This window comes from Varanus komodoensis, unplaced genomic scaffold (assembly GCF_004798865.1).
Source record: "Varanus komodoensis strain SLA01 unplaced genomic scaffold, ASM479886v1 scaffold1, whole genome shotgun sequence".
Lineage (NCBI taxonomy): Eukaryota > Metazoa > Chordata > Lepidosauria > Squamata > Varanidae > Varanus > Varanus komodoensis.
The window spans coordinates 105,225,177-105,245,012 of record NW_025335268.1 but is presented as its reverse complement, the minus strand read 5'-3'; the positions used below and the strand labels follow the sequence as shown (position 1 = coordinate 105,245,012).

At 38.0% G+C, this 19,836-nt stretch overlaps 1 protein-coding gene across 4 annotated transcripts in view; it reads right to left on the bottom strand.

The window, feature by feature from the left end:
- The window catches only part of ATRNL1 (attractin like 1), a 619,481-nt gene that overhangs the window by 448,088 nt on the left and 151,557 nt on the right, over window positions 1-19,836 (bottom strand). For all 4 annotated transcript variants that reach the window (XR_006415620.1, XM_044439583.1, XM_044439591.1 and 1 more), the window contains exons 17-19: window positions 19,390-19,578; window positions 7,226-7,444; window positions 3,631-3,768 (exon numbers count right to left, since the gene is read on the bottom strand). Coding sequence is in view for 3 of the 4 variants with exons in the window: in XM_044439583.1 (XP_044295518.1) it covers window positions 3,631-3,768; window positions 7,226-7,444; window positions 19,390-19,578 (546 nt within the window). In the remaining variant the exon portion in view is untranslated. The remainder of the gene's footprint in view (window positions 1-3,630; window positions 3,769-7,225; window positions 7,445-19,389; window positions 19,579-19,836) is intronic.

Genomic DNA, 19,836 nt, shown 5'->3' with positions numbered 1-19,836 from the left:
AACCCATCATGACTACTTACCCATGATGAATTGCCATGTAATATGAAATCTGTCAGTAGTTTGATAACAGCTGTCTCTTATCTTGTTACCTTATGCAAATATTGAATGCATTATCACATACATTATTATTATTATTATTATTATTATTATTATTTATCCAAATTTACGTCTCATCTTGTTATACTAAGTTACAGGTAGTCTGTAATAAATTTAGAATGGCTTATTGGAAATTGTTCTTAGTATAGTAACCTGCAGATAAATTTATCAAATTCTCCCAAATGATTAGCATATAAATATGGTCCAAACCAAATAGTAAAGTGATATGGAATTAAGGATATACTTAATTTATACTAACTTGGCACTTCAAAGCAGCAGTAGTAGAATTTTCCCAGATCATCAAGTAAATCTTAGCAAATGCAAAATTCTACTGGCAATGACATAAAAGCATATTATTTATGGCTCTTCTAATTCTAAAATTTACAGTCCCATTTGTTTCTCTTGTTCTTCTTAGACAACATATTATAGAACAAAACTCAAAGTACAAATCACTGCCATCAGATTATGCTCCATATTCAGAAACTGAGTAGCTACCAAGTCCTTAAAACAGACACTCATCCCTCTCAGTCGAACTCATGGTGCAATGTGGAGTTATTTATACAATTCACAAAGAGTAGAGAAATGCGTGCACTAACTCTGACCACTCTGCTTATGGCATCTGTGTGGCATGTCTACTATATATGTTGCATTAAGTGATGGTGAAAAAGGTACTTTCCAATATGTGAGGAATAACATTACATAGGAAGAGTTTGTGGCACAGTTATAACGAGCAGCTCCACCTTTCAGAATACAAACACTGGAATACTTTGGTTCCATTTACCCTCATCAATAGATGAGAAGTGAACCAGTTACACTGTTTCAGTGTACTGTTACAACATTGAAGTAAGACTGGTCCAGCAATCTAGATTCAAATTCCTCCTCTACCACTGGTTAATCAGAAGCCAGTCACAACCACTCTGCAGTAACGATCTCACAGGGCTGTTGTGAGGATGAAGTGGGGACAGAAGTCATATACACCATTTCAAGTTTCTTAGAGAAAACACAGACTATACCTGTCATGAAATAATGGATTCTTAACTATAAAATAGGGAGGAGCAGACACCCTCTCAACTCCACTATATTTTCATGGATCCCTTATCCCTCCAATTTGCTGCCAAAATAATAATTATGATGATCCTCATCCAAGCCATTAGTAAAGTCTACTAATGTGTGTGTACAACACACATGCACAATAGTCAACTGACCTGTATGATTAATTTAAAACTGCAATAATATATCCTAGAAATATAAATGATTGAATTCCTCAAAGTTACATAATAAAATAACAATCATTTCTGTTTTAATTATACACAGCCAACTCTGAAATCATACCTTCACTGAACCCATGCAAATACTATGTAGCTAGAAATCCAAAAAATAGTAAGATGTCTTATTTTATAAAGGCTTCCAATTGATTTTAGTTATTATTACATTACACATCATTCACTAAAGTTGACTATGCTTATTTAGTTAGATAGCTAATGTATCCCAGAAGAATAAAAGCTACTTTAATATATCATTTTGGCATAGAACAACTAGAGAGAGCAAAAGAACATTCTGTCAACCTCAGGAAATAGGGGAACTATTAAGAATTATTTAAAGCTTCATAAAACACCAAGAAAATGTGTAGCTGTCAATAAGGGTAGATATTAATCTTTTTCTTTAATGCTTCCCAATGTATTTTGCTTTGGCTTATCAAATATACATGTCCACATAACCAGTGTTGTATAGGTGGTCAAGTGAGTCTGTTAACAAATTAACACCTTAGGGGTCAAAGGGTCTGGTAAGTTTACCAGACTGACAGAACTGTCATGTAAAAAATATGTCATGTGTTTTCACTGACTGTGAATAATCTGGTTTGTGTGAATATTTTATTGTTTCCATATATGTACACTCAGGTGTGTGTCCCATATAGCATCTTACAATGATCAGAAGAGAACGAATGCACACGTTCTGAATTACCTGTAACTGTTTTTGTAGGCTTAAAATAAGCAAGTGAAGAAACTGGCACATGCTACCAAAGGTGGTCAGAAAGATAATTTTAATTTCTGATGCCTAATATAAATGTACTCCTCTGTTTCCATGACACATTAGTGTATTTCCCATGTATCACACAAACCAAATATCTAAACAAATTATTTTCAACGGTATCAGTTTATACTAATATAAGTGAAGAGGTGGCGGGGGGGTGGGGGGAGTAAAATGTTCCATTTAGCAATATTCTTTCTGCAGCTAAGAAAGGCTGACTCATTCAGTCAGCATATCTACACTGAAGTGTGATTATTCCTTCCAAGGAAGGAAAGCCAGAAATGTATAAGATTGAGCTAAATTATTCAGCCCAAGTATTTTGGGGGCAGCATTTCATAGAGGTGGGATATCTCCAAAGACCCAATCATTGCGGGGCAAAATTCTGAAACTTTTTAATGAGTTCCTCTTACCCTTAAAAAGGCATTGGCTACAGGTTTCTTTCTCTTTTATATCAAATAAAAAGGGGGCGAGGCAAGGGCTTAGCACTGTTTCGAGAAATGTCTTGGATGTTTGTAGCTTGGGGATTTTGCAGCACCATTCACTGGGCGCACTTTGATTTCAGGAATGCCACCAGGCTGCTGCAGGCAACGAAGGCACTTGAAACATCTTTCGTGTAGTCAAAAAGAGAAACAGAAAATCCAAACCTTTAGCCACCTCATATATTAAAAGGTGAGACCACTGCAAAAGACCTTAAAATTTAACACATCCCCAATGCTGCTGAAAAGCTCCCACTTATTTGGATAAATGACCCTCTTAAAACTATTTCTGAGAGAGGGCTATGTATCTTTTCCACTACATTTTCAAGACCTTTAGGTCAGCATTCAGTTGATGGAATATACTTTGATCTAGCAGAGGCTTCCATCAGAGGAATAGGAAAGGAGGCAATTTTCTGCAATCCACCCTCCTCTTTGCAGCAGCTTTGCTGCTCTGAGGCTGTCCGAACCTTCCAGAGTAAACCAGAAACTACTATGAAAAGAGAAATCCACCAAAATTACCTCTCTTCTCCTTGTTCTGCTGAAAGCTTCTCTGAATTGTTTATTTATTAGCCTTATATTCTCCTTTCTCCTTACAATGAACTAAAAGTGGCTTACATTAGTCTCCCCTTGCTGCTCTCAATCTTATCTCTACAACAACAACCCTGTGAGGTAGGCTGGTCTGAGAGTTTGTGGCTGGCCAAAGTCACCAGTTGTCTCCATGGTCAAGCAGGGTCTAGAATCCAGATCGCTCGAGTCCCAGTCCCACACTCTTAACCACTACACCACATTGGCTCTCACTGAATTAAAAAAGCATTCTGTCAGAGGAGTGACACCAATGGGGTACAATGTTTACACAGAAACAATTCCAAGGTTTGATGAGAAGTTATAACAGGTTAAAGGCTGATCTGAGTAATGCAATGAGTGCTTTGTAATGGATTGTTTTTTAAACCAGTCAACCAGCTTGTCAATTGAGAAAATATTTTCCTTTTTATTTATGAAAATAATGGAAATGCCATATTAAGGTACATACCTGTGCATTGTCCTCCATTAGTGGGGTCTCCATAATATCCTGGCATGCAGGTTTCACACTGTTTCCCTGTAGTTAGGTTTTTGCACTGATCACAAACATTGCCACTGACACAAGTACTATGTCCATTGCACTGACAAGCTGCAATTAAGAAAAAAGTTGTCATAACTGGGCTGTAGTTCTTTTGGAGAAAGACACCAAGAACAAAAGGATAGTCATTCCTATAAAACATTGCAGAAATTTATGATTCTTATTAACCACATCATAGAAATTTGTGATTAGTATTTCACAATCAGCATAATTGCCTACATAAAGAACTCATGAAGAACAATAAAGAATACAGTGGTTATATCAAAGCATGCGTTAGTTTCTGTTCATCCAGCTAGTAAATATGGATAGATAGAATGTCATCTCCACTCCCAGAGAGGCTGAAGCCCAAGGCTCCAAGTAGTGGGACCAGCTTAATGGCAGCAAACAGTTCTTGACAGTTTTAAGTATTCTCCTTTCAAAAGGCTACAAGTTTTGTTGTGCTCTTAGCTTAGTCCATTATCATGTTTAACAGCTCTCTTCCTGTTTTCCATATATTGTATTGCTCATCTGAAAATCATTCTCATTCATTAATATCAGGCTGGAATAAGCTGGGTTGTGTACTTTCTCAATTCCATCACTGACTACTCTGTGTTTACTTCATGGCATAAATTAAATGCACACCAACTGAAACAGAATACAGGATTTATTTTAATCCCACCCTGACACATTTCTAATAATGCCTTTACCCCACCCAATTCAGTTATATGAGAAATATTAACCAATAATGCACTTGAACATAACTTTATGCTGAGCACCATCTTCACAGTTGTCAATGTCATTGTTATTACAATTTTGTGCACATTCTGATCTTGCCCTTGACACTTCATTATCATTGCTTACCCTGAGAACAACTTTGATCAAAGACCCATCAGATCCTTTAATATCTTTCTCATTGTTATTAGTCACACAGTACTAATATGCATAGTGAATAGGAAATATTTTATTTCCCCAATCCAGTACCTTGATAAGTGAAGTGTAGTTAAAAAGCATTTATTAAACATATTATCCCTCAAAGCTTGTATAATAATCAAAGGTTAATAAGAGATCATTCTCTCTGGTTTTATATAAGCAGGTGTTAACATTATTCTCTTCATCATGAAATATTGCTACATTGTTTTGATGGTGCATCCATTGTTTATCCTTTCTTGAATTATAACTTGTAATGCTGATTAACTGAAGATTGTTGTGTAATTTAATAAATGTGATACTGCTCAGAAATAAAGGGACAGTTAACTTGGCAGTTATTCATTTTGATTTTGTTTTAGTATCCATTACAAATCTCAAAGTGCTATCACACCAATCAATCATGAGCAAATATTGCAGACAAAAAGAGGGGGCATTTATTAAACATCTCAAACTGCTCACTGAACCACCTCCCTGCCTCTTGCTTATCATCGTTTCCCTCTTTGCTGTTGTATACTACTGGCTCTTTAGTGACTTTTATTTTAATAAAATGCTCATTGCTGACACTAAACAATCAAGGATCATAAGACATTTTTAGCTATTTGAACTGTCCTTGTGAGATCCATGTTACAGGAAAAAGCATTTTCATAGCAAAGAGTTTTGCCTCTATTCTCAATGGGTGTCAGGGAAGAAACGTAGCTGTTTTTGGTCCCTAAACTCAGTTAGTTAAAAAGTGGTAACTGTTTTCATAGAGGATGTAGGTATTTATGCGAAGAGCTCTGTTTCAGCTCTGCCCTAGAATCATAGAATCACAGAATCATAGAACAGTAGAGTTGGAAGGGGCTAGAAGGCCATTGGGTCCAACCTCCTGCTATTGCAGGACACTGAGTTATGCCATCCCATTCAGAAGACTGTCCAGACACTTTTTGAATGTCTCCAGTGAGGGAGAGCCCTAATTGCTTCTTATTCTAATACTGTACGTGAGATCTCTTAGAGAGGGAAAACAGGTAAGTTCATGACTAATATTGCTCCATATCATTCTGCTTTGGTAGCTTTGGCCAGAATACATTTTAGGAGGATGGTTAAAGTCTACCTGTTCCTTCAGGCCTTTGGGGATGTTGAATATATTATTGTACTGCTGTTGGTGCTTTAAAAGAGAATATTTATTCTGATTTTTAAAGTACAGCAGTTTTCACTGGTGCTTCTCTGTATTGTGCATTCCCCAGGTGTTTGGATAAGAAAGTGTGTGGTTTATAAATAAATACGTTTAGAAATAAAATAAAAAATTAAAACTGGTGTAGAGCTCAAACTTCTTCGGAATATTAATTGTGTTGATATTTGGTTATGGGAATTCACTGGCACAGATGCTGAAGTGAGATGAAATTGTAAACTCAAGATGTTTAATCATTTGAGAGTCAGGAGTGGTGTTGATTGTAAATGTTTAAAGATGTGATGTTCCAGAACTACTATGCAAGCTTATTAATTCTGCAATGAAAAACTGTCTGTTTTGTCTAGTTGAGATATCTACAGTGTTCCAATCATGAATTAGATACAAATTAAAGTAGTTGAATAAACTTAAGCGGGTTTCACAGAAATCTACTCTAGAATTTAACTAGTTTGCCTCTCTGCTTTTTCCTTTTTTTCTGTTAACTACTTATTACAGCCTGTTTCTCCTGGTTTCATTCATCAGAAAGCAGCAGATTATTAAATTCAGATTGGAACCTGAAAACATGGTGTTTTTATATATATGGTATCTTTCTATGCAAGGTAGTTCAATCCAGTGCACATGCTAATAATTTAGGGCATTTTATCTACCTCTTGAGCTTTGATGGTATTAAACACTATGAGATTTCCAAAACATTTTTGATTCACCACTGTGACCCTAAACAACAGAACTCCTTGAAGACAACATTCACAATGTTTTGGCCTCAACTTATTCAGTATCTACATTTATTTTGAAGCCTTAGAATGTTTGCATATCACCTTTGTATTTCACATATCTCTGCAGGCCAGATATAAAAACCCTTCTTTCATTTATATAATCATTTATGATGAAATTAAAAAAGAAGATACCATCACGCCCCTGTGGTATAGAAGTGAGAGTTTTGACAGGGAATGAGGAGACCTCAGTTTAAATCCCCCATTGGTAATGAAGCTCACTGGGTGAATTATGGAGCATTATTCTGCAGACAAAATCATGGAGGAAGATTATATAAAATGCCTTGGAATCCTTAGAAGAAAAAGCAGGATATAAATGAAACAAACAAAACCCCTCCTTTTTGTAATTTGTGAAGATCAAGTTTTCCACAATCTTGAGACATACTTGGCAATTTCCAGCCATATCACTGATATTACATTCTGAGCAAGTGATTTGGCTGGCTTGTAATTAAATATATTGTGTGTGAAAGGAGTCACAAGAATGACTGAGAAACATGTTTGTTCTGTTCTGTTTTGAAAGAAAGCTGAATTTTTAGAGATACTTTAAAACCAAACTAACACTTTAAGTTTGAAGCTATCAATTTCTTGGAAACATGCCATTAACCGTTCTATTACTTTATTAGTTATAGCCAAGGGAACAACAAAAAGCATAACATTGTGATCCTACCTGGACACTGGATAAAGGACCATTCATAATTTTTCTCTTTGGGGCAAAGATTGTTGTCTAGAGCCATTTCTGTAGAATGCACCCCGCTAAACTTCACTGGCCCCCTTGAAGATCCTTCCACACAATGGCCTTTGCCTGTGTTACTGGGATCATTGCACCATCCACATCCTGGGTGCTCCAGACACTGCCCACAAGTCCTCAAGCCAGAGCAGTTTTGAGCTGTAACACAGAGATTATAATCAACAGTCTTTGGAACCTGACGTGCAATAAGAGGTTTTAGCTAATGGCATAAAACAGTTTAGTACAAGATAACTTTTGTACAATATTCACATTGCCTTCATGTAAATTATTACAGAAAAATCCCATGGATAAAATATTAAAACTATAATTTTCCAAGCAATAGTTCTGCTAACTCCCTCTGGGGTGCATGTTCATCAGATATTTATAATAAATTTCACATTTGAGATACGTGTATCCCACTTTAGGAAGTGTATGGCCTGGGAATATACAATAAAAACATGAAAATAATTTCACAACTAACATCAGCTGAAGTGCAAGAGGAAATAAAAAGCAGTACAGCAAGAATGCTCCATAAATCCAAGTTAAATTCTACTAAAAAATTGGGGATATAAAGTTGGGCCTAAGAAAAAATAAAGTAGGTGCCATAAAACAAGTCTATGAAAGACACCCCATAAGTATACACATCTTTTTAATGCTTTTAGTGCTACTTTGCTCTGGAGGACTGACAGTCTGAGGACCCAAATAACAGTTTTGTCTTTAGCTATTCCAGATTTTTCCCCCTTTTTGGAGAATGTGGCACATGACCCCCAACACAGTTCTCTGTGTATGAATGGCTAAATGGAATCATTGACCCAATAATTTGTCTAAACAATGGTTCCATATAATGAGATAAAACATAGGTAATACAATGAGTTTTTATTCTGTCTGAAAACACTTGTGGGTGGCCACTGGGATCTTGTTGGAATCCTGAGCTCTCATTTTACAAAACAATGCCAGAAAAAAGTTTGTTGAAAGTCTCTGCCAACTAGAATTCCTGTAGCAGAAGTGATTTTGCTTAATTGTCAAAACTCTTGATTTTTCAAGGCCACCTTATAATTTTAGACTGCAATGCAACACAAACTTACCCAGGAGCAATTCCCACTAAATTCAATAATATTTGCTTTTGAGAAGCCATCCACTTAATTGTGCTTTAAGGAACTGGCGGTATTTTGAACATAGAGGCTTGGAATATCAGTTTCCAAGCTCCCTTAACACATTTCCAAATATATTTATCAAGAGTTAAGTCAGATTGTGTTTTGTCGGGCTTACTCGTCCAACAAGACAACAAAGAATTGCCGCCTTTGTCACTCCATGGGTAGAATATATCCTTCAGGAGCTATGAATTTCATCTACTTCCTGATTTCATTGGATTTCTTGCCCTATGAAAATTGAAGTATCATGTAAGGTGAAGGATTTTGAGATGAAGTTCTCAACAGCGTATTTCCTTTGGTGAAGCCTGTTTACTATTAGTGTTTATGGAAGAAAGCAAAGATGCCCACCATTCTTATAATATTACCTGCAGCACTATGGAAGAATCACAGATGTATGAACTCTATTTTTTGTCTCAAACTATATCCAACATTTCACATCATATAATCATTATTAAATGGCCACAGATAACCCTTCAATTGCAAGATATAAATGTAGCCCTTCTTTCCTCCTACTGAAGAAGAGGCTCCAGTCTCTAGCAAGAGTTGTTCACACATAACAACATATCCTTGCCTAACAAATCTTATCTGGAGGCTAAGAATGATTTTGATAAACCAGGCACCACCAGAAAAGGTTAGCCAAAACTTAACCAAATGCTAGGGGCAGAGTACAATGTATATGGTATGCACACAGCCAAAATTTGCTAGCTGTAAAAGCAGTTTTCTGATATAAATAAAAAAGAAAGCAAAGGAATGACTCTGGGATTTGAATAATGTGCAATTCTTAATTACACAGTTTGGGAACAGGGTTCTGCACAAAGTGGATTCTACACCTGTCTCTTTCATTAGCTTGATCTCATCTTTTAAAAGGTGATGGTGGCTCACTGACCAGCCACACAAACAAGCTAAATAACTTCATAGAATTCTCTCCCCCCCAGATCAGGTGGGTATCATGCTATGAAGACAGATCAGATCCAGTAAAGAAAAATACTGAATTTTATCCATTGTAGTTAAACCAATTACAAATATTAGCCATTGTGACCCTAGATGCATACAAGGCTTTTGACAATTTGGTGCAGCCCAGTTTAATTAAACTGTTGGAAAAGTTCCATTAAGTAGGAAAGCAGTTCACCAGCACTGCTGCACTTCTATATTTTAAAAAGCCAAACAAAAAAGAAATGTATAGCCACAGTGGAACTACAAATGACTCAGGAAAAAAATTTGAAATCAAGATGCTAGAAACCAATTATGAGAAACAGAATTTATCTATTTGTAGATTATATAGAGACCTGATCATCAATCCCCCTGTGAAATTAACCCCAGCACTTAGAAAGGAAATCCTTGAACATAGAGCAGAAATAGGTATAAAAATAAACTACTCAAATCTGAAATATTATAAATACAGTCCTTAAAATCTCAAAATGGTTACCAAATCCCCCCCCCTTCAGATATACCCTTCTACAAATATTTTAGGTATCTAGGCATACCACCTTTGCTTCACTCTAAATGAATTACAGAAACTAAATAATAAGCCTAAAAAATGAAAGAAGAAATTAAGCACTGAACCAAATTGAGAAGCAAAATGGCAGTGCTAAAACTATATCCTATTTGGCAAAAGGCCAAACATTTCAAAGGGCTTTCATTCATAGGGTCACCATATGTCAAAGACAACTTGATGGCACATAATCACAGTAGTAGATTCTCATTGAATCAATGGAGAACTTATACTTGCAAGGGAGAAGAACACCTGGACTGAAAAAAGAGCATAGGGATGAAAAAAAGAGCATAGGGATGAAAAATATTATGACAAAGGAAGCCCTCAGAATCAATTTTAATTTACATTTGTTTATACTATTGCAAAATGCTCTCTGTGACACTAACTCAGAACAGTTCCTAGAAACTTCAGCTTGAGCCATGTTACACCTGTTGTGAAATTGCTTTCTGGGTTTGCACATTTAAATGTCTGAACAGCATTAGACCTGATATCACAGAGTATACATGTCTCACTATGAAACTGGTCAGGTATTAAGATCTTTAGGGAAGTCCCTTATGAAGGCACCATTACCTGCAGAGGCCCATTTGCTGGGTACACATGAAAGGGCTTTCTTCTATGTTGCCCCCAAATTGTGACATGTGTTCTCTAAAGAACTACAATTACCCAAAATTCCTTGGCTTGTACGTACAAATGGTCCAAAGACCATTTTCCCCCAAACAGTACAATTATGATGTATTCAGAATTGTTTTTATTATTTTAATGTATATTGTTTTAAATCGTATACCACATTGAGGACTTCTCATGATAATAAGTAAATATGGAAAAGCTACTTTAAAGCAATACTACCATTTCAAAAAAGTCTACAGGTGTTAGAACACTGAAAGTGCTGTTACAGATTAGACACACTACTTTAGTCAGGTGATAATTTCTATTCAAGAATATTCTATATAATCAGATGTATTGGTATTCCAAGCAACCTTTCAGTTTCATGGAGGAAAATGGATTACTGCCAAGAAATATTCAGTTAGCACCTTGGTTTTCTTTCTCAAGAAGTGAATACTATACAGCATCAGGAATTTTTTAAAATGCATTTATATAATAGCAGGACAGGATGTTGCTATTCTAAATTCTATAGTTTATTATTTCTGCATAATGGTTTAGCATCCCTGCTGTTCTGGAGGGCATTGTGTTCCCTTAAAGTCAATAATGGCAAGCTAAATCCAGAGTCAACAACCGTAATGTTGCTCTGACAGAAATTGCAAATTCTAGTGCACTTTCAAAGTGCACGTGAATATGAAAACTTAAGCTTTATTTTCAAAGGGACGTGTGCTGTGCTACTCAATATTACAAAATCATTTCTGCAAAATAACAAGCTGGTATAAGCCGCCCTGAGGCTTTCTGTGATGGGGGCGGCATAAAAATGCTATAAATAAATAAATAATAAGGCAACCAACAGAAAATACTTAATCAGAAATGGAACAAACTAAAGTGGAGAGCTCCAAAACACAAATGTCCATGTAAATGCCACCATTTAGTTCTTTACATTGAATAGTTATAGTCAGTTTATTATATACTGAATTTTCGACAGGTATATTGTGCTCAAAGCAATTAACAGAAAATAAAGTGACAAGAAATCTAAATACCAAAACAGCACATTTCACTGATCCTAATAGCCATACAACATCATATAAATATAAATACATAACACTATAATATTGATAGTTTGTGCATGAAGGCTTACAACTACTCATTCCACCACTACTGCTACTACCTTTAAAAAAACAAGATCAATCTATAGAATAAGACAGGTGCACAGTCAACTTTGGAATATGAAGAATAGTTAATAACTGGTAACACAATTGGAGGAAAGGGATCTGCATATGCAGAACACAAAGGAAGCAAAATAAACAGCAGAAACTCACAGGCTTTCCTAAGCATTTCCTCCCTTCCTGCATCTTGTCCCTTACATCCAAAAAAGAACAGAGGATAATATCAAGAAAAGACCGAAGGGGGACATGGTATCATTATATAAGTACCTCAAAAGTGGTGAAAGTGGAGTAGTGCCAGTTAAAATTGGAAGGAAAGAATAACACAGGTAAAAAAATAGATGTGTCCTTTCCTGTGTTTATAAGTCAAGCATAAGCTTATCTTCCCAGTTGCAAAGCCTGAAACAGCAACAAAGAACAAAGATAATTTCCTGGTAGACTAAATGAATGAAGGCACAACTCTACAGATAGCACCACCAATGCCTGTAACTCTGAGACTTTTGAGCAGTTGGTTCTGAGCCAGGGAAAGTGACAGCTGTGGTCCCTACATTCCTGCTTCTCCCACTCTCTAATTCAGCCAGACTGCTGACTTTGACCATCTAGCTGTGGCACTCTAAAGGAAGAGCAAAGGATGCTTAAGTGCCATCAGGATATCTTGTATTCTGGAGACACTGATTCCCCTCCCTCTCCAACAGCAGTGTTCCAGCCTCTGCAAAACAGCTGGCATGGTTCTTTCCACACCAGCTGCAAGGGGAGGGGGATTCGAGCACAGCTTCCCCAGTCTGAGGGATCTGGTCTCTCACCTGGGAATATAAAGTACCATATGATCCCTATCTAATACAGCTAACCAAAGAAACCCCATAGTTTTATTTTCCTTCTTGGCTATAAAAATAACCATGTCACCCCCACATCCACACAGTTTATGTGGAAAGTTTTATCTCGTACCAGCCATTTGTGATGTTACCAAATACCCATAGCAGATTTTAATAAAATGTTCTGCTGAACAAAGTGACACAGTATTCTTCCCATTCTTATTCTATAAATAGATGGATACACATTTTCTGTGCAAACAATCAAGAATTAAATAAAATCATTTACCAAAATGATTAGATGTAATTCATAGGAAACATAGAAATTATTTTATGTGAATATTCTTTTTTGTTTGTTTGTTTGTTTGCACTGACAATTCTAAATGGCTTGGTCTAATAAAAATTTTTATGGAAATGTATTTTTTTATTGGCTGGATAGAAGATACAATTTCAGAGAGAAATCCTATAGAATATTGAAGTGACATGCAACAAATCCCATTAGATTCATTTAATATAAAATTTTATAGACCTGTCTCAAATGACAACTAAATTAAACACACTTGTTTTGTTGTCCTTTCCTGAATATAAGAAAGCTGGATGGCCTTCAACTAGATGCACCAAAACTTATTTTAAATATATAGCTTGATGCACCATCCCTTCCAAATTCTGAAGCACATTCCTTTGGTATCTTCAGTTCTAAAAAATTGTAAGTTGTGCAGATGACTTTCTGTCAGAGTCCTCGGGACTCTTAGAAGTAGCTGTAGGGTTTTTGCCCCCTGAGCCATCCAGATTAGGACAAGTTAGGCATGTAACTAACCACACGAAAAATTAGAACTATACAGGGAATCGTCTGGTAGCTCAGGACTGGTGGCTGGCTAGAAACTTGGAACAGAAAAGGGAGTCAGAAGCAGAGAAGGCAGAAGGCAGAAAGTGTTTTGCTAATCTGAAAAGTAGGATGTTAAATTATATTTTTATCACCCAAAACAATTGTCTATATGTTTCTACTCAGGTTATTCAGAAGGGAAGAAACAAAACAAGCACACTTCTTGTCAGTAGTTAGCTGCAACTGTTGCAAAAGACTGGCCAGGCAAGGGCCAAGGCTTGGGCTTTAAATAATAGCCAATCCAGAAGCTTCCTTACCAACTGCCACTTGCCAGAGAACAATATTGTATGCCTTTGTGTCCTTTCTTAACCAAAGTAGGCTCTAAATCCTGAGCACTAACAATTCACTGTAGCTCACTAGAGTAGCCTAGCCTTACAATATTATTAAAATCACAAAGCACAGATACCAAAGAATGTCAAATCTACACACTTCTTCAGAAGTTCTTTTCCATGACTTTATTAATTCACACCTAGCTGAGTCACTTGTCAGACCTTAAGAATTAATAATGGCCTTAGTAAGCACTCCCCTCTTTATAAGCTGGTACACCACTGCCTTGCCATGGTGAAGGGGCTTATGTAGTGCAATGCAGCTATGAGCTATGCCGTGCAGGGCCACCCAAGAACAGGTCATAGCAGAGAGCTCTGACAAAAAGTGATCCACTGGAGAAGGAAATGACAACCCACTCCAGTATCCTTGCCATGAAAACCCCAGGGAGAATACCAGAGGGCAAGTACCAAGTTGGAAGATGAGCCCCTCCGGTCAGAAGGTGTCCAATGTGCTACTGGAGAAAAGCAGAGGGCTAGTACCAGTAGCGCCAGAAAGAATGAAGTGACTGGGTCAAAGCTGAAAGGACACTCAGTGGCAGACGTATCTGGTGGTGAAAGGAAAATCTGATGCTGCAAAGGTCTATACTCCATAGGAACCTGGAATGTAAGATCCATGAATCAAGGCAAGCTGCATGTAATCAAACAAGAAATGACAAGACTGAACATCAACATCTTAGGAATCAGTGAACTAACATAGACAGGAATGGGTGAATTTAATTCGGATGACCATCAGGTATACTACTGCGGGCAAGAATTTCTCAGAAGAAATGGAGTAGCCTTCATAGTCAATAAAAGAGTAGGAAAAGCAGTACTGGGATAAAATCTCCAAAATGACAGAATGCTCTCAGTTTGAATCCATTCAACATTTTTGTAAGCCGTCCTGAGGCTGTGGCAAAGGACAGCATATAAATGTTTTAATTAATAAATAAATAAATAAATAAATAAATAAATAAATGTCTTAGTAGTCCAAATATATGCCCAACCACTGATGCTGAAGAGGCTGAAGTTGAGCGGTTCTATGAAGGCCTACAACACCTTTCAAAATTAACACCGAAAAATGATGTCCTTACCATCACGGGGGATTAGAATGCTAAAGTAGGAAACCAAAAGATAACTGGAATAACAGGCAAGTTTCGCCTTGGAGTACAAAATGAAGCAGGGCACAGGCTGGTAGAATTTTGTCAAGAGAATATGATGGTCATAACAAACAACCCAAGAGACGACTCTACACATGGACATCACCAGAGGGTCAACACAGAAATCAGAATGACTATGTGTTCTGCAGCCAAAGATGGAGAAGCTTTATACAGTCAGTGAAAACAAGACCAGGAGCTGACTGTGGCTCCGATCATGAGCTTCTGCTTGCAAAATTTAGCCTTAAATTGAAGAAAGTAGGGAAAAGCACTAGGCCAATCATGTATGACCTAAATCATATTCCTAATGAATATGTAGTAGAGATGACAAATAGATTTAAGGGATTCGATCTGATAGACAGAGTGCCTGAAGAACTATGGATGGAGGTTCACAACATTGTACAAGAGGCAGCAACTAAAACCATCCCAAAGAAAAAGAAATGCAAGAAAGCAATATGGTTGACTGAGAAAACTTTAAAAATAGCTGAGGAAAGAAGGGAAGCAAACGGCAAGAGAGAAAGAGAAAGATATACCCAACTGAATGCAGAATTCCAGGGAATAGCTAGAAGAGATAAGAATGCTTTCTTGAACAGTGCAAAGAAACAGATGAAAACAATAAAATAGGAAGGACCGGAGATCTCTTCAAGAAAATTGGAGATATGAAGGGAACGTTTCATGCAAAGATGGGCATGATAAAGCAACAAAACGGCAGGGTCCTAACAGAGGCAGAAGAGATTAAGAAGAGGTGGCAAGATTACACAAAAGAACTATACAAGAAAGATCTTAATGTCCCTGATAACCACGATGAGGTCGTCACTGACCTCGAGCCAGACATCCTGGAATGTGAAGTCAAATGGGCCTTAGGAAGACTGAGCAACAACAAAGCTAGTGGAAGACATAGTATTCCAGCTTATTTGTCTCTTGAGAAACCTACATGACGTGCTTGGCCAAGGTAATGGAATGGATGAGGGCCAATAAACTGAAACTCAACCCAGACAAGACGGAGGTCCTGTTGGTTGGCGGATCGGGCTTTGGAGAGGGTGGAGTTGACCTGGTCCTGAATGGTGCAACACTCCCTCTTAGGGATAAGGTCCACAGCTTAGGAGTACTCCTCGACCCGGAGCTTTCTTTGGAAGCTCAGGTGACAGCGGTGGCGAGGAGTGCCTTCCTTCAGCTTCAGCTGATTAATCAGCTGCACCCCTACCTGGAGTTCGACTGCCTGGCGACGGTGACACACGCGCTGGTGACTTCCCGCCTAGACTTCTGTAACGCGCTTTACGTGGGGCTTCCCCTGAAGACAGTCTGAACACTTCAATTGGTGCAAAATAGAGCTGCCAGGTTGCTGACGGGGACGGGGCGTTATGCTCACATGACTCCAGTCCTCCGTCAGCTTCACTGGCTTCCCATTGAAGCCCGGGCCCAATTCAAGGTGTTGATTATGACCTATAAAGCCCTAAACGGCTTGGGTCCGGGCTACCTGAACAAGCGCTTACGTCCGTATATGCCCGACCGCCCTTTGAGATCTGCGGGAAAGTCCCTTCTCCGGGAACCCTCCATGAAAGAAATTAGGAGAGTAAGTACTCGGAGGAGGGCTTTCTCTGTGGTGGCGCCCAACCTATGGAATTCACTCCCCAAAGAGGTCCGCCTGGCACCGTCGTTACTGGTTTTTCGGCGCCAGGTAAAGACCTTTTTATTTAAACATCATTTTAATCGTTAAAATATATGATCTAGCCAGGGCAACTTCTTCTTCCTTCTCTTTTCTCCTCCTATATTATTTATTTACTTATTTTATACTGATAATTTTAATTTTATATTATTATGTTTGTAACTCAATGTATTTTTTGTATTTTTGTATTTAATGGTAATTTATTATGTGCTATTGTATTTCAATGTATTTTATTGTGTTGTAAGCCGCCCCGAGGCTTCGGCAAGGGGCAGCATAGAAATGTTATAATAATAACAATAACAACAACAACAACAACAACAGGGAGAAATGGACATGGAACCACTGATTGGTTCAAAATTGGGAAGGGAGTTCGGCAAGGCTGTATACTGTCACCCTGCCACGCACATCATGAGAAAGGTGGGGCTAGTTGAACCACAAGTTGGAATTAAGATTGCCTGGAGAAATATCAACAACCTCAGATATGCAGATGATACCACTCTAAGGGCAGAAAGTGAAGAGGAACTAAAGAGCCTCTTAATGTGGATGAAGGAGGAGAGTGCAAAAGTTGGCTTGAAACTCAACATTAAGAAAACTAAGATCATGGCATCCAGTTCTATCACTTTCTGGCAAATAGATGGGGAAGAAATGGAGGTAGTGACAGATTTTATTTTCCTGGGCTCCAAGATCACCACAGACGGGGACTGCAGCCAAGAAATTAAAAGACACTTGCTCTTTGGGAGGAAAGCTATGGCAAATCTAGACAGCATACTAAAAAGCAGAGACATTACGCTGTCAACAAGAGTGCGTATAGTCAAGGCTACGGTTTTCCCAGTTGCAATGTACGGCTGTGAAAGCTGGACCATAAGGAAGGCTGAGTGCTGAAGAACTGAGGCCTTTGAATTGTGGTGCTAGAGAAGACTCCTGTGAATCCCTTAGACTGCAAGAAGATCAAACCAGTCAGTCTTAGAGGAGATCAACCCTGACTACTTTTTAGAAGTCCAGATACTGAAGATGAAACTCAAATACTCTTTAGGCCACCTAATGAGAAGGAAGGACTCACTGGAGAAGACCCTAATGCTGGGAACAATAGATGGCAAAAGAAGAAGGGGACAGCGGAGAATGAGGTGGCTAGATGGAGTCACTGAAGCAGTCGGTGTGAGCTTAAGTGGACTCTGGGGGATGGTGGAGGACAGGAAATCCTGGAGGAACGTTGTCCATGGAGTTGTGATGGGTTGGACATGACTTTGTGCCTAGCAACAAGCAACAACAACACCAACAGAAACACTACTTCGGTGCCAACATATTCCATTGCCTGGACTTCTTTATCATCTGCAATGTTTTTCTGATTTGTTAGTGATTCCAGAGAATTGTATAAGTCCCAACCCAGTAGCACAAGGAATTAAGGATGTCATCTGTCTGGGAACAGTCAACTTGCCTATTTTGCCTGCATAAGGACTCACACTTGGAGACAAATTTTCTATTAGTATACACAATTACTATCGCTGATATTTGACTATTATCAAATAGCCAAAGCTTTCTGGGTGCCTCAGAAAAAAATCCCATACGTGTTAGGAACTGCCTAGCTTCTTCATTGCACGACGGGATGGCAAAGGCATAGGTTCAGTGACATCGCTTTATTTAAAGGCAAGTCAAGTGACACACTGACATTCAGAAGTCAAGCAATTAAGCTTAGGTGTTACAAATAAGTTAGCATGAGCACCAATGGCCCATGGCTTAGATTAATGAGCAGTCCAGAAGCAAGAATTTAACTCTACACCATTAGAGGTTCAAAGGAATTAGTAAGAGTCATGATACAAGGTTCAAAAACTGGCTGTAGTTCACAGTTTAAGATGATTCACAGCTAGAATTGCAAAGCAAAAATAGTGAATTTCTCAGGAGGATCTTCAGTCTTAGAACCAGAGCTTACTCAGTTTCAGAGTCAAGAATAGTTGCAGTCAGGCAGAGGTCCTGCTCTTGGGGTAGAATCTTTGATGAGATTGCTACATGGTAGGAGTCCAAGCCTGACTGGCCAAGTTACAGAGATTCAAATATAAAGCAGGCCATAGAGGCCTAGATGATAGGAACAGTATATAGTATTAGAATACAGATAGAAGTCATGACTAGGCATTCCATAATTTGGGAACTCACACTGTTGGGTCCAAGTGAAAATAGGTCAAGAGATGCAAGAAACCATTAGACAAGAAGGAGTCTCATGTTTTCGCCTCAGAACTTATAGTCAAAAAAGGCTCCAGGCAAGTCTTGGTTCGGAAAACAGGCCTAGGAAACATGCACACTGTCAGATATCAGGTCCAGTAACAGAATCTGCATTGGAAATATCTGATCTATAGGAATCAAGGCAAAATAAGAGTCTTAAAAGTCATTAAATGTTCAGGCTGGAAGGCTTTCTGGGCAATCAAAGGCAAGAGTATTCAGATTATGACAAACAATAATCCATGATCTATAAGGCTAATGTTCAGGTCTACTGCAGATTTTTAACAATACAAGATTCAACAGACAAAAGTCCAGAGTAAACTATCAGTTTAGGAAGAGTCCAACTGATGGACAGTCTAGGCAGAAAGTGTAACAAGCAGTAAAGGCAACCAACAACACACAAGAAAAAGGCCAAGCAGGTTTAGTGTAACTCCAAAATTTGCAGAACTACAAAGACATGATTAGGTTAAAATAAGGTGAAAATACCAAAAACAGCTCCATGAGGACTGAATAAGCACCATTACAGGGAGGACAATAAACCAGGGAAGGGGAGAGAATAATGTAATATCCTAGAAGAAAGCATGGTCCCTCTTACCAACTGTGCCTGCCATCTTCGCACTTCTACTATGTTCCACAATTAGCATGCTAATTTCTTGCGAATACTTACGAGAACAGGTGGTAGTCTGCCACTCTAGGCACTGTCCATATGGAAAGGAGATTATGTAGGCATTTGAGTCGACACAACGTTTTGTGCTGCTACACCACATGCACTCCATGCCACTGCTTGTGCAGTTGGAACACGTTGTCCTTAAGGAGCATGGTTTTTTGCAGGGTCTAGCATTTTGATTTGGACTAACTAAATGAGAAAGAAAATAAAAAGTAGAAAATCAGTATTTTTCTTAAATTGGTTTATGCAATTTGAGTACATATTATTAAGTACAAATGTTGTTTCCTTTTCTTTATTTGGAATGTTTTCAGGTAACGCTTGCATACTGGTATATGCAGTATTGTTTTTGAAAAACTGAATGTACACCATTTCACACAATTTCTTCTATTCAGCAAACCTCAGCTATATTTTTTCTAATGGAAAATATAAACTACAAATTATGTTACT